General features: G+C 38.0%; 1 protein-coding gene across 2 annotated transcripts in view; it reads right to left on the reverse strand.

The window, feature by feature from the left end:
• Window positions 1–384: 384 nt before the first annotated feature.
• Window positions 385–16,173, reverse strand: part of ITGB8 (integrin subunit beta 8) — a 49,908-nt gene continuing 34,119 nt past the window's right edge. The window contains exons 10-14 of one of the 2 annotated variants that reach the window (XM_054059442.1): window positions 12,850–13,255; window positions 10,432–10,657; window positions 8,971–9,074; window positions 7,695–7,858; window positions 385–7,601 (exon numbers count right to left, since the gene is read on the reverse strand). In XM_054059442.1, coding sequence (XP_053915417.1) covers window positions 7,479–7,601; window positions 7,695–7,858; window positions 8,971–9,074; window positions 10,432–10,657; window positions 12,850–13,255 — 1,023 coding nt within the window. In that variant the 3' untranslated portion in view covers window positions 385–7,478. The remainder of the gene's footprint in view (window positions 7,602–7,694; window positions 7,859–8,970; window positions 9,075–10,431; window positions 10,658–12,849; window positions 13,256–16,173) is intronic. The other variant, XM_054059441.1, reaches the window with a different exon arrangement.

A 16,173-nucleotide genomic window follows, 5' to 3' on the forward strand; every position in this document is an offset into this window, starting at 1 on the left:
TAAAAGAAGTCTTAATAAAAAAGTTTTTATTCTTAATTCTACTCATCGCCTTTTGATTGTCATCATGCATATTCAGATCATCCCTCAAACCAACTGTCCCTAATGTCATCCTCTCTGTCTATTGCATCGCACGCTGCATCTGCCACAAAGGGAATCATACAGGGAGAGAAATTGTGTAACAGCATGCACCTACATGACTGCTGTCAAAAAAGTGGCTGAAATCAGGATCTCTTTCCTCCTCCAGCTTTAGGGGCTGTAACTTAGGTTTCTTTCCTCTTGGGAGAGACTGAGAAGCAAGCCCTTTTTTTTGTCAATGGTATCTGCAATAAAATAGCAGTTGCATTACATTAGAGCCACATTATGGCACTGTTGTGCCCTTACTGATGCCTTTGGGGATATGAATAAAAATGGGCTAAGTACAATGCCGCTAGGGTCAAACCCCCTATCATTAACCAGACATTTTAGGGTATAGAGACACATATTAATTGCTAGATTTCAGGGCACAGGAAGAAATAGACTCCATACAGATCACTTACCATTATTCCACAACATACAGGGTATGCAATGTAGTTTGGCACCAGTATCACTGTCTATAGAGAACTATAAGGTTAACACTAACTTTAGTTTCAAGATTACTATCAAATGGTAAAATGAAACCCTATATTGGGAGCTCAAGTTGCATGCTTAAATTATGTGCCTGAAATACAGTTCTAGTTTATGTTTGTTGACAACATTAATGTTCCCTCTATAAAGAGCTTTTGAGGAAAATGTGTACTCCTCCATTTGTGGGACTGGTTGCATGTGCTTACTTTGTGTGTCAGTGAATGCTGATGAATCTCTGGGCTCTGTGAAAGAAAATTTCTCAAAGCCTTAGTCTCACCAGACATATAGTGGGATCATGTTCCTTGCTTTGATAGAAGCAGCAACAAGGAAGAATAGACTGGCCTTTGAATATTGACTTTAGTTTCTCATTTTGCTGTACACCTTTTCTGAGGTTTTTCTAAGTCCTGGACACTGAGTGATGTGATAGTTAGGCATATATTGGTTGTGACTTGATTCTAGCTCTCTCACATCCCCAGAACAAAAACTGAATCATATTAGGAGCCTGAAGAGACAGATCTATCAGTGGTGTCTGGCAGGTGTCTTAGTGCCACAGCTTTCTCTTACTGACGCATCATGGTCTTACAGTACAAATTTTGAATGTCCTTACACACAGCATGTCTGAAATCCCTTTAAGAGAAATTTTGTGGCATTGTGCAAACAAATGCTACCACCGACTGGGCATGAGAACAGAATGCACATCACCTTCCCAATTTGCTGATGTGTTTTCAAGAACCCGAGGCCTGCAGAGAGTGGCATAGATGAGGCATTTGCAGAGAAATTTACCTATTTGCAGAGCACTAGCTCCTCTACCATCCAACCCAGAAAAGCAGAAGAAAGGCTACTGTAAACACCTATCAATAAATAGATTATATTTCTACAGGAAGTATCTTCTTGTCCCCTACAAAGAGCTAACACCTCTTGGGGCACTCATGTTTCAGTTGGGTTGGACAGGGCAAATCAGCTGCATCTCCAAACTGCTACCTGCTATTGTGTTCCTTCCCACCTTCTCAAAGTTCATCCTGAACATGCATTCATCTGCTTGCCTACGTCTGATAAACATGATATTCTTCATGTTTTACCTGTCCTGACACAGTATTATGCCATTTTAAAAACACTGTAATCATATACTTTCTCTTGCAGACATATTTGTACACCTTAGTGAAAAGGCTTTGCGTTTTCAATGAGGTGATCATATCTTCCGCAACTTATCACAGATTATATTAAACATTACAAATATGAAAATTCCATATGGATTTAATATGGATTTTATTTTTTAGAGAGCAAGTACAATGATGCTGCATTAAAATAATGCTATGTCACAATTGTTACAGCTCTGATAGAAAAATAAACATCTCAATATACTACAGTGTCAACTCATTAATAAATATCAAAATAGAAGTTAGTAGTCAACTGAAATTAATAAACAGCTATAAAAGTACACTATTTTAAATAATAAAATACTCGGTATATTTCCACACAAACAAAAGTAGTGATTTAAAATGTAAAATAAAGAGTAAGAAGTTATAAATTTATTTAAAACCTCTTCCCTTACTAACATTCTCTATGCATTAAATCTATAGAAACATTATTTGTAAATACTTTTTTTATAAAAGGTAGTATATGTTAAATAGAAAGTTAAAAACTGTAGTATTATTAATAGCTGTCACACCATCGCTACATAAGACACTTTAAAGTAGCTCTATTTTTTGAAGCAGTAGTAGGTAAAAGTGAAGGAGATATTAGCACAGTGAATTCATACAACATGAATGTCTTCCCCCAAAAATCTTTCATCTTTCAACATCTCCCTTCAAAACATAACCAAAACAGCCCAAACACAACATAGGTATCAGGATGAAATGCTGGCATTTGGGTAGAATCCATTGTTTTAACAAATGACAGATATTTTAGTATTCTTTTTTTAGTAGGTAGGGACCTTCTTTTTTCTTAAGAGTGTGTGCAGGAAAGGAAACAAAGAGGACACGCAAACCAGAGAAGCATTTCTAAAGCATAAGAAACTACTAAATTTAAGGATTTTTTTCCCCCTTTCTCCTCCCCCTCCCCCTCTCCTCCCCCGCTCCCAAAAGGCCAACCATTCTGAGCTGGCTCGCACTCAGTGAAACCCCACTGATTTGGCTCATTATAGAAATGCATTCACGCTGGCTAATTTTAACTTTTTTTTTTCTCTCTCCATGAATTTCAGTTCTCTGTAATATCTATGAGAAGTCTGTGCATCGAGCAGTGCCAAGAGCATCATTACAAAGTAGTGTTCTTCTTAACTACTGCTTCATTTCTGCTTAGCAAATAAATCTCTCCCCTCCCCTGCAAACGTACAGCCACAACACTGTCACCACGCTTCACTCATTGTTAGAGCAGACTAAGTGTCACCCAGCACTGACTCAGCACCAATGAGACATGCCCTTCCATAGCTTCAGCTTATATTTCTGAAGACTGGCTGGTGGAGATCCTGGGACTGGTGGGAAGCCAATGGGCAGGTGCCCAAAGACTTCCCAGAAGTTCTAATTGAGGTCTGGATCATCCAGGTTTACAGTACGTACTGGCACAGGCGGTCCCTGGCAAGGTTACATGCAAGCATTTTTTGACGAGTAAAGATGCAAAAAGCCTGCAGTGCTGAGGGCGGTGGACTGCGTATAATGCAGTTCCAACGCGTGGCTGAGTGTCTAGGACACAAATCCTACCACCTCTGCCAAGCCTGCAAACCTTGAAGAGGCTTCCTGCCCAGACAAATGAAGTGTGGTCTCAGAGCATCATCTTTGTAGGGATGCTGTGGGGAATTGCAGGATACGTGGTGCCTGCTGAGGATGCTGTCCCTATTCAAGAGCCTGCATGGGCAGCACTGCCCTTGCATCTCTCTCTCTGCCTTGGGCATCTTTAGGCCTTATGGCTACTTTAGGACTTAGGCTGCTTGAAGCTGCTTCACACATTCACTCCCACAGTTTGCAAAATACGTACATTTAGATATGCACACTAAGCAGGAAACAAATATTATATATGAACAGACTGGGAAAATAATTTTTTTCCACTGCAGTTTGAAGAATACTTTACATAGCAAGTTATCATGACACCATAGAGAGGAAAAAATAAATCCAGTTGAAAATAATGAATAAAATGTAAACTATGTCTATACAAATGTCCTTCCTTTTTAAGGTTCACTTTCAACATTCCTTGTGAACGTAAGGGAATTTCAGCTGGGCACAATGAAAATTCCTTGCATACCATGTGCACATTTTCCAGATGAAACAGCTATTTTCCCACACACTTCTGTAGCAATGTTATTAACGTGCTCATCATGCTTGGAAATAATCAGTTCATAGTATTTCTTCATTTTAGAGTCTTTAAAGAAAAACTGAAGTAAAATATATGCTTTTTAATTGCATTAACATGTCATTTCTGAAATGTTAGACACACAACCAGTTAAAGGTAAGAAAAGTGGAATTAGAATTTGAAAATTTTACATGCAGATTTTAGCATTAACAAATCTGCTGTGAAAAGCCATGTACATGATCTTTTTGTGGGAGGAAATCTAAAAACAAGTCCTCAAATAATGGTGAGATACACTAGTATCTGCTGATACATTTTTGGGTACAGGCATGCAGTGAAATTATTTGAGTATTTTTTCTTTTTTTTGAAGAGGTCTAGGATAGGAAATTTTATTTAAGAAGTTTGGAACGTTCTATTCTGAGACCAGATCTTTTTTACCCTCTTCTTAAGAGCATCTTTGACGCACAAGACATTGAAAACTAATATGAACTAATTCGTCTTTAATATCTGCCATATTAAGCACTATAGGAAGCAGTCCTGCAATTGCTGAGGAAATTCCTTGTGAATTACAGGCTGCTTTCTCATTTAAGGTCATGTGCTGAGGGAACACAGCTTCCTAAATACTGAGGCTTTTGTTGGGCTATTCATCTCCTGCAGCAGCTCTTCTGAAAAACATGGTCAAAGGCAGAGGGAAACACGTACCAAGCAAAGCCAGAGTTTCTCATGGATAGATTCCATCCCTAGAAACAAAGCCTCCTCCCAAGGATCCTGCTATGTATAAGCTCCCCATGGGCCTTCTAAAAGCTCTGACCTGTCACATTAGCAGCAGCTTATTCTTTTTCACTAGCCACCTCCACAATACAGCAAAAACATGAGGGAGATGCAAAAATAAGGTTTTTAAACTTGTTTTTTTTTTTCTTAGAAACTTTTTTTAAAAATAAGCGTGTTTTTTTTTTTTTTATCCTCAGGACAGCAAGCAGCTTACAGTGCAATTTTTCCGGTCCGTCTGCCCTGTTTGACCAGAGCATTTTAAACATTCAGGCAGGTGTCTGATAAGGAAATACTGGCTGTGCCCCTTCACAGGCAGCACTGCAAAGCCAACTAAGTGCTACAGAAGAAAAGCAGTAGCAGTGTGACGTGTCCGGAAGACGAGTGTTACAGCTCAAACCTTTCTTCCACAAAGAACCCAGATCCATTGTTGCCTACCCACATAATTCAACCTCTTGTCACAGTGAAAAGTAATTTCTAAGGAAAAAACATCAGCTATCAGTTCAGCAAGTGCTTTAAAGGCCACTATGGGAAATACATTCTAATTAATCTTTTATCTAAAAAAAAAAATTATCACACTGTTTAAAGAACTCAATCACACCTTTTGGTACATACTTAATATATTCTCTGCTAAGCTTTTAATTTTTTAATTTGTTTGTTTGGTTAAGTGAAACAGATAACCGGAGGCCTTGTTTACTAACCACTTAAAAATACTAATGAATTGTGACAAGAGCAATAGCAGGTAAACCTCTACCAATCTCTTTATCCCATTGAAACCAATTGTTTAGCATCTGTTAATTTACACAGAAGGAAAATGGTTCTACATGTTTTAAAAGAAAATGAAAGTTTAAGGTATACTTGATTACAGAATTAACCTATAATTATGATATTACAACTAAGCTATCTCTAAAATCAGGGTCAATGTAAAGAACCTCCCTTTTCTTCAAATGAGACACTTTTACCTGTATGATAGAGAGCTCAGGGATCATTCTGAATACTGCTTTAGAAACATTTTCTAGCCTAGTTTAAGTTTTTTTTAAACCAAATCTAAAACTTTAATTACAATCTAATGGAAGGCCCATTGTCTCTATACTATTTTTCTCAATCCCACTTGATCCATGACCCAAGCAACTGCGGACACTCACATAACACGTATCATTTGTTCTGCATTCTGCCTTCCTTTCACATGTATAGACCTCAGATTTCAGTGGGAATTTACAGAAGAAATACAGAATAGGAAATCAGAATATACACCAATTACAAAAAACTGCGTGTAAAGAAGTCCTGATTTGTTTCTGTAACTCTTCTCTATGACAAGTACAGACCAATATGTAGTATCAGTAATTAATGTTGCTGAAATGATACACTGCATCCTGTCTTCTGAGATGATTTTTCTCTTTGCCAGTAAGACTTTAGTGCATTAGAGGTTGATCAGATTTTTGTAGGGTTTTGGAAGCACGTAGATAATAAACCAGACTGTTGGCTGACTCTTCCAACTAGCACATAATAACATGTCTTCAACTACTGTAGCTGGTTTCAGGGGTAAGAAAATGGTTCTGCTTGACCTTATAGCTAAAAATCTGCTCTCAGATAAGCTTATATTGGTCCTACTGTATTTAGAAGAGTTTTGCCCATTTCTGAAGGCAGAACCTGATCCCACATTTATGAGTCAATTAATGTGTTCTCCTGAGAAAAGGACTCCTGTTTTCCTCACCTGCTTCCAAATTGCAAGTTCTTTTCCACATCACACTGGACGCATTTCTTAATGCACAGTCACAAAAATCAAAGTGATTACATTAGTACTCACAAAAACTAATCCTGTCAGCTGATTTACAGAGAAAAAAAAGAGCAAGTGTGTAAAACCAGACTTACACCTGACATCATACAGAAAGAACAAAGGCCTTATTCGGCAAAACACTGACATGTAGCTAGTAAACCAAATGCAGCTCTGGTGCAATTTATCTGCTTGCAAAGGAGTTGATGCTTCTGACTCCAAAGGTGAAGTCAGCTGGCAGTGACCATGCTGGCAGTGACTACGCTGTTGGACAGAAGTCTTGTGTTTTATGTAGCCACTCAGTTTCCAAATATCTTGAAATTCATATATAAATTTTTATGTTGAAACCAGTAAAGAGGCTAAAAATTACTCCTTCTCAGATATAAATTAACTTTTAAGTGACATCATTACATATAAAACCTATATTTATAATTTACCTCTGTGTGTGTGCATATATACACACAACTACACACCCACACCAGTAACTAAGCAGTCATTTAATCCAGTCATTTTTATTAAGTAATGAGGAGAAGGTAAGAGGCTAAAGCAGACAAATCAGTGGTATTTAGTCAACTGAGAGAACTATAAAAGTACCATTTACTCTATTCAAGAGCATTTGAATAATTTTATCTATTGCTATAATATACAGCAATGTTAATATTTCAGTCACAGTTTTTGTCCATTCCCACAGAGCACATCAGTACCAGCTACATGTAGAGTGAGATCAGTGCTTTCTCAGACCAGTTCATATCTACATTCTAGGCCATAACTAACTAAATAAATTAGAATCTGCTAAAGTGCTACATCAACACTAATGTTCCTGAACAGTAGTAATGCACATTTCTCTTTCAAAAATAAAAAACAATACAGCAGCTATAGTTTCAAACATAGTCACATTATGTGAATATGCTTACATGTCACTTTGTTACAGTATTCAACAAAATGCACAACACAAAACCATATGGCAACAGTCAGGACTCCAACAGAGTACAAAAGGCAACTTTTTAAAAGTTGATCATGACGGAAACAGACATTTGCAGAAAACACACTGTCTTCAGAACTCACACTTGAAAGTCTCATTTAATCGTAACTTGCTGATGTCGATATTTATTTCCTCTGGTTTGTCACGTCTGTATGTTACTGTTCTTGTACAAACAGTGGGCAAAAACATCTTATCCTTGAAGGAGAAGATACAATTTTTATCAACGATTAGCTAACTTTTACGTGTAAGAAAAAGATTACTAAATATGATGGCTCTGAAATCAGTTACCTTCTTTGTTGCGGATACTCTGTAGTCAACTGAAGATTTAACTTTATTGCTACTCCCCTGCAGAATTATCTGCCTGATGATAAGGACAACAAGCAACCCAATCAGAAAGGTAACTATAAAGATTATGGAAAAGACTCTAAAGTAGCTCCTTCCAGAGAAACATTCTGCAACAAAAGGAAAATACAAGTGTAAAGCCTACTGTATGGAATATGCACCCCCCTCAAACATAGGTTTATCTACCACGGCATAGTAATCTCACATATGTAACACAAGTCTGGTAAACATTAAGGGAAAATAACTTAAGGGAAGCTAAGGGGAAATTTTGCCATATGCAAGCTTTTAAAGTGAGGCATATCAAGAAAGGTAATTCTGATTAAGATGCATTGGGGTGAAACTATTATTCCTTCAATCTACAGAACTAAAACTTGGGCTTAATTTTGCTGGCCACTGTAAATTCTTTGTAAGCCAATGAGCTAATAGCTGAAATAGAGAGGATGAAGTGTTAGAGGTGTATGGAGCAAAACCAGTTTAATCTTCACAGGATTACAGTGCAGCTTATTGGGGAAATATGAAATAAAATGTGGTTTGTTGAATCCTTGCCCAGTGCGCTCCTCACTCGTAGACCTCTCTCACACAGTAAGCTTTCCTTAATTAATATTAAAATTATAAGAAAAGTATTCACAGTTACTCTCCTTACTTATGAACAACTATAACATAGAAAGATGTAAAAAAATGTGAAGTGACAAAAAATAATAATTTATCTGCATTTTTGTTGCAGTTGGACTGTTTAAGCTTTATGAAATTTTATTTAAAAGATATTCTTTGACAGCTGTCATAACTGCAGTTTTTTATACTTTAAAGGAATATTTAGACATTACTGAACGTGAAGTAAGCATTCTATTTCATTCTTTTATTTAATTTCTGGTAATGTCAACAAATGTAAGCATATCCAAAGTAATAAAACATATGGATGCCATAACAATTTTTTATAAATATTTCCTTAAGGATTGCTCAGGCAGGATTCGTCATTATTAGATGTGACTTCTCAAGGACCTGGGAAATCTGATTTAGCAATGCTTGCCAATCACATTTCCTGTTATTATTTATCTTTTACTTTCCCTGAAGCAATGAGTGAATTTTCTTTTTCCTGCTTGCTTTTTTTGTTATTGTAAGAATATGACACACTTTTGAAAGGCATTGTAACACTGGTGAATTAAATTACTATTCCAAACAGATTTTAATGTCTCATTAAAATTACCTAAAAAATGTCACATACCTGAAGTTTGGTCAATATAATGCAGCAGGTAAGCACATGAGGTTGTGCATTGGTCAAGTTTTGCTTGAGATGCATTGTTAGAATGGTGGCACTGAACACAATTCCTGTAAAATAAAAATGTAATTAAAAAACTGTCTTTCTCTGCACTCCACTTCAAGAGATTGTATCAACAAGCTGACGTATGGCTTGTATGTTATGCCTTCCTGTTGTTAGTAAAAACATTGCGACATTTATTTACTTTTTTCTGAAATGTGATGCCTCTCTCAGCATCACTGTGATGCTTTTCAGAACCAACCAGTCAGAAGTCATAAAGTAAAACATGCCTTTGGCTTTAAGCCACCGTCATCCAGCCTCTGCTCTGCTTTTTGTGATGTGCTTTTTTTCAGTGGGTGTAGCTAAGGGCCCAGCACCCTTTCTTCAGCTATCTGCCTTCAGTTTCATCCGAGTCTTTCCTTATCTACCAATCTCTTAGGGAGACACGGTGAAACTGAAGGGTAGAGATAGGTATAGGAAACACAACTTTGTTAATAGCTTTTCAGATTCTGTGTTAAGACAAAGCCACGTAAGTTCCCACTGCTTGGCAGTTCAGAGGGTCAGCAGCACAGTGGGAGGCAGCACTGTCAATCTTACCATCATCATTGTATAGCCTTGCAGAAGGCAGCCGTCACAAAGCCCTGCCTGAATTTTTAACAAAGCTATACCATCTTCTGAATTTATTAAAGGCACTCATTTCTCAGCAACATTGAACAAGTGTAAGAAAGCAAGGTTAACCACATTTTATCTCGTGAAGTCTTAGCAGTCACCTTTACAGATATAGCCCAGCTTGGCCCTCCAATATGTTCACCAGATGAACTATAGTTCAAGTGAATACAAATAAACAATAACTCTGTTTTGATCATAATTCCCTTTCCAATGAAAGGCTGATCTCTCACCCTCTCGGCCATAGAGGGATGCAGAACATTATATGTGCTGACAGGAGGGCTTACAAGAGCCGTGCTCAAGGACAGAGCTTCACTGACTCATTAAGCCAGTACCACTCAGTGTGCCACTGAGACCTTAGCCTAGAGTCTCTCCTCCTTGGGCTGCTCATTTTGAACTCCACACTATCCCTTCCTTTACCTGGTTAAGGAAACAGGAGATGATTTAAAACTAGCATGGCACACTATCCCTTTCTTTACCTGGTTAAGGAAACAGGAGATGATTTAAAACCAGCATGGCAAAGTGGTTTAAAACTAAGTAATGGAGATCATTGTTCCAGGGTAAGATTGGCTCTACTCTGCTGACCAATGGCAGGAATAATGCACAGCTACTGTTCTTGTTCCACACTTCTTCCTTTCAGCTGAGTTCATTCCTACAGTCTAAATATCTATGAAATATAGAATGCATCTGGTTATGCAGAAGTATTTCCCCTTTTTTCAACACTACAGAGTTAAAAAGTCAAGTCTAGCACAAGAAACGTACCAGTTTTCTTCACAGGCTTTGTTACAAGTAGGGCAATATTCACACAAACGGCCAAAGCTTCTTGGATCTGTGCACTCACACTTTCCACATACACATTTTCCTCTTCCGCTGCAAATCTGGCCCTTTGAATTCAGGCAGTGCTTTGCTGATTGTAACGAGCACTGGCAACGGTCACCTTCCCAGCCAGCAAAGCATTTGCATTTACCAGCTTCACATTCACCATTACCTACAACATCAGATAGCCTTGAGTAATACGCTTTTATGAAAACATAGGAAGTAATTTTAAATGCATATGTTTGTATTGCTGGTGCTTTACATTAAACAGAGCTAATTTAGATCTTAGCTTGCTAATTAGTTTTTCAGTTAAAAATTTGAGCTGAAGTTGCCAGCACGATACATATTTATGGCTGCTGTTTACTGTTCAGTTGAGCGAAAGCTAGTACCGTGACGTCATCCTAGGATCTTTTACTAGAATTTTTCTCTGTTGCCTTGGATCAAAGCAGTGGAGATTAAAAATTACACAATAGTTAGGAAAACAGCCTTCAGGCAAGCTAAACAAACTTCTCTTTACCAAGAAAGCATTCAATTCAAATAAACAGCAAGATTCAGTGAAGAAAGGAGTATGAAGTTCTTATGCAAATGTCAGGCTGTTTTTTTCTTTCTTTTCTTTTCAGAAGCAGGCATGATAGCACTGCTTTTCTGGCTTTCTAGAGGACAGATGACTGAGATGTAGAAGTGGGTAAGCTGCACTTATGAACTCTAGGTTCGTATGTACAGCCTCAAAGATTCAAAGGCTATGAAGAAGCTTTGATGGCTTTTAAAATTTTCCCAGAAAAACAGTAGGAGCATTAGGGCAAAATCCATGTTTTCCATGTTGTAGCACACGACAGTTGTACAACTGACAGGCTGATAAAGTTTAGCCACATTTTTACAGCCTGTCAGAGCACCTTTAAGAAACAGAGAGTGCATAAAGCACAGGCAGGTCTGGCAATCTCATGCGGTCTCTTCAGAGACCTTGGCAGTACTCAATTTTCCCATAAACTGTGATGGCCCTTCTTGTACTTGACACAGAGGAGTTGCAGGAAGACAGTCCCATCTGATAGATGGGATTCCCTAAACAGGCGTGAGGCCAATGTATAGACTGCTTCTTTTTTCACCTGGGCTGGGCAAAACGGAGAAGGGAATGGGATCGTAGGGCATTTCAGAACAAGGCTCTGCACCAGAAAATATCACACAAAGAGGCATGCTGCTCCACGGCCCTGGGTTCCTCTTGTGGTACCGTAGGGCAGGGCTCCATCACATGTGACAATCTCCAACACCTCTTAGGCAAATATCTCCCTGTTGCCTCTGCTGACCAGGGCACCACATTTCAGGCTTTATGAACTTCTAAGTTTGAAAGGTCTGCTTAGGTTAAGAAATAGTAAATTAGCGAAGTTGGTTGTGGGGAAGGAAGAATACTGAGAAGATGACCCATAATTCTTTGTGTTGGAATGAAGTATTTAGAGAATTAGGTAACATTATTTCCCTTCATTTTATGTAAAGTTCACAGTCACCAGCAGAGCAAAACCAAAATAACTCTACTGAATTCCATAGTACTAGTCTAAATTTATTCAAGTGTGGTTGAAAAAATTGCCCTCTCAATTCACGCATTGGGCAGTATACAGTGAAACGAAAGAATATATGACAACAGCAGGGATTTTAAAACATTTGATTACTTCTGACTGGGAAAAAATATTTTGGTAGAGATACAGTAATGATACTGATTCAACCCCATTTTTCCTTAATAACTCTAACTTAAAAGTATGTTTTTATATTTTGCTCTTACACATTTTTCATTTGCATGATTTCTTTATAAAGCATAAAATAGGCCACAAAAAGAAGAATAATTTCTAACAACTCTCCCTGTTTATGTTTCACTTACACTTTCCTTCTTGGACAGGTGTTCTAAACAGTGTTAGCATATAGATCAGTGTTTGAAATCAAGTGTCATTCATATCTCTGACAAGACTGGTTCAGTATGTTAGAAAATTATCTGGAACCTTATCTGGAAGTTGATGCCTCCTAAACTCTTAGTATCTTATATTCCCATTAGATTAGGATGTATCAACTTGCTGGAATAATGTTACTATTTTATCCAATATATCAGTATCATTACTTCTGAAGAAGTTTGAGATTTAAATGTTAAAATAGCTGAACTAAAAAAAAAGAATCAATAAACCCACTAAAAAGCAGTGCTGGAGTTTAGAAGACAGCGCATACCTCTGTGATAAAGCAAGCCCAGGAGTGTGAATTCCTACCAGGCTGTTCAGGACATTTCACACACATTTCTGCACACAGAATTTTTGTACTTGACAGACTTATACCATTGTTCCCAGCTGCATCATGTACATAAGCTTCAGAAAACAAAACCCAGCTTACCTGAACATAAGTTTCCCTGGTGATACGGGCAGGAAAAATCATCCATTTCACAGTACTTGCCATACACCTTGCCCAGCTTGCTTTTGTAGCAGAAACATTTTCCATCTATGCAATTTCCTTGACCGCTGCAGATAGGCTGGTCCTGGTGTTGTCTGCACATCTCAGAAGGAAGTGTATCTCTATTAGAACTACAATTATTGTCACTGCAATGGGACTGTTTATCATCAGAAGAAGTTTCATCAGTCCATACTCTTCTATGCTTTGCACTATTTCCATACTGACAGGCACAGCTTTTCTGCACATTAACGATGGTGGTTTCATTGAAACCAATAGGCTTAAGTATTGCATACTTTCTTCCTCCAGTTGCATCACATCCTTTCATTGTAACTGAGACATTGAAAAGTACCTAGGAAGAAATAAAGACAGATACTACATCATTATTGTTTTCTATAAGTTGCTTAACACTTTTAACACCTAAATAAAGCAGAATCTTACTTTGTATATGAATGTGCACTAGCCAATAATAACAAAATACACAGTGGCCATTTGTCAAATATGATACATTAGTAATGACAGGCAACACAAAGTCAGCTAAAATTCTAACAATAGAAGATTGACAGCAGTCTATTTTTCATGGTAATAAAGCATAGTTGTGGAAGAAAAGTTTGATACAAGTTAAATAGTAACAGAATTACCATCCTCCTCCTCCTGATCTTATTTATTGTGTACATTCTGTTATATTATAGAAATCCTCACATAAGAATTAGGACTAGATTGAGCAAGACAATACACAAACAGAAACCGAGATACTGTTCATAAAAAGAAAAAGATCTTGCTGGGGAAATGGTTTGTGTAAATAGAAACCGCACATGTTTTTTTATAGCTCTATGTACTCCTACTAAAACACAAAAAAGGCTCACGCCTAAGTAAACAGCTTATTTTTCCCAATTCCCATAATGGGGATGGAGAAAGAGAGTCTTGCCACTCTTGCTTTCATTCTGGGCAGACCAAGTGCTGCTTCTTCAGAGTGGACCCAGCACCTAGCTCCTGTCTGTGTTGTGGCCATTGCCACCATGTCCCAGGTTCTCACCTCAAGTAGTACCCACCGGGGCAACAGCCCCCGTGACTTTCCAGAGTCTTGGCACAGGACTCTGGCTTATATTGGCAGTTAGGTGACCGCAACAGAGTTTGCATCAATCACTACCAAAACTCTCTGACAGCTCTGATGTGTGATACTTTCACTGAATAACAATCATATATTTTACGATTGTTTTTTGCATTATTTTGGACTGGGAGACTTCTGACAAGGTATTCTCACTAAGGCTATTTAGCCCGCTGACAGAAAACAACTCTTCCTAGCCTCCTCACAGAGAAAATATAACCAAGGGGAAAATGCAAGAAAGGACCCCAAGAGAAGCAAATACCTTTACTCTTTACCATCAAAGAACAAAGATTTCCAAATAAAAAAAAAAAAAGCAGAAAAACTAAGAAACTGATTACATATGAAGTCGAAACTACCCGCAAAGACTAAGGCCATTCATTTCTCATTGCTGTCTTCCCCTCCTGCTGCGCCCCCACACGAGAACAGTCAAGCCCTTGGGGACAATGGTGGCTTTGTGGTGAGCGGGACTGCGGCTGCCTACACGGACAACAGGAGAAGAATTCTGTGCAGAAGCATGCACTTAATGTATTGAGAGGGCACACAGGCTTTGTCTCGCTCTTTGCTTTTCCTCTTGTTCTCAAATGTGCCACTGCGCACACCCCCCTCAGTTGCCTATCCCCTCTGTGCACAAGACTTCCTCCCTTTGGTTATGGGGCGAAAGTGTGGATATGCACAAATTGACACAGCAGGTGTGTATCACTGGCGGATGACAGGCTGCAGCTAGAGAATGTGCTTTTCATTCAACACAGAGACCTGCTACAAAACATCATCTTCATGTACAACAGAACACTGGAGGAATAGTAGGAAGATGGGAGGGAAGGGCAAATTATATCTTGCATATGAATTGTGAACTTCAGTGGATCTGATCACAGATGCAGAAAGATTAAACATATTGCAACTAAATAATTATGACATTGTCAACACTGACACTTGCTAATAGCCAAAGTTAGTTTTGCACCCTGAAGAGGCCATAAGATTCTTCCAGAATATAATTAATACTTTGCGTTTTGTTAAGACGAGGAAGGAAGAAGGATTAGACAATGAAAGGAATGTGAGAATTAAGGAAAAGCATTTTGCCTGTAAACAAATACTGAGAGGAGGATTTAAGGTTAAAATAAATTAATCTCTTGAGGATGGCTCATTTTCAGCAGCAGTAGAGGTTTAAGACCACATTCAATCTTTTATAATCAACTGGTTTGGCTTTTTATTAAAAAGAAACAGATATAAATATTTTTCTTTTCATTAAACAGAACAAATTCCAGTCCTACTTTTTATGAAACAGACAGGGAACAACACTGGAGACAAGATGAGATAAGAAGAAAAACATAGCAGATCTCCCTTCAACTGTAGCAGCTAATCAGCAGCAAGTCACGCAGACAAAATTCTGAAGAACACAAAATACAACTAAATGAATGCATTTAATATTCACACATTTAATCTACTGATTTGTTTTGGTATTTCTACACTCAGACATAAGTAAAATCAAACCAGTTGAGACGTGTGTACACGTCAAGAAGGAAAACACTCCTTGACCCTGCTCTCCAGAAACATAGACCTCTTCCTGGCAAGCTAAATGAATTACTCTAGTAATCCAGGCAATCAAATAAATATATCAAGACACAAGCTGTTCTGGGAAGAAAACCATGTTCTTTATATTAGCCAGACACCTTCCCCTGTATTTCCATGGTGCACGATGCTCCAGTTTTATAATCTGTTTCACTCAGTAGGTGGCGCAGATCCAAATATGGATAAATCATTTTATTAATTTGATTTATAAGATAAACTAATTATCTACAACCCCGAGTGTGCATGAAGACTACAAGAGCAAGGAGAGGGAAAGATGGCATCTCATACAGACTCAAGGAACACAAATTTCAGTGATTCTTTTCAACTGATTACCTTTCAAGCTCTTACATACAGATTTCATCACAATAATGAACATGGCCATTGTGCACAGTGGAGGACAAAGGAGGAGAGTTTTAATGGACATTAGCTTTCAGGAAAAGCTTTGAGCCTCCGTTCCATGAGATTAGTGAGAATTAAAATAAGATTCAGGAAAAATAAAACCAGACAATAATAGAGAGTCTGTGATCATTGATCACATAAATCCATTTTCAGTCTAAGTAAATCCCTAGAAGATTTCACACCATTGAAAACCAACC

This window comes from Cuculus canorus, chromosome 2 (genome assembly GCF_017976375.1).
Source record: "Cuculus canorus isolate bCucCan1 chromosome 2, bCucCan1.pri, whole genome shotgun sequence".
Classification (NCBI taxonomy): domain Eukaryota; kingdom Metazoa; phylum Chordata; class Aves; order Cuculiformes; family Cuculidae; genus Cuculus; species Cuculus canorus.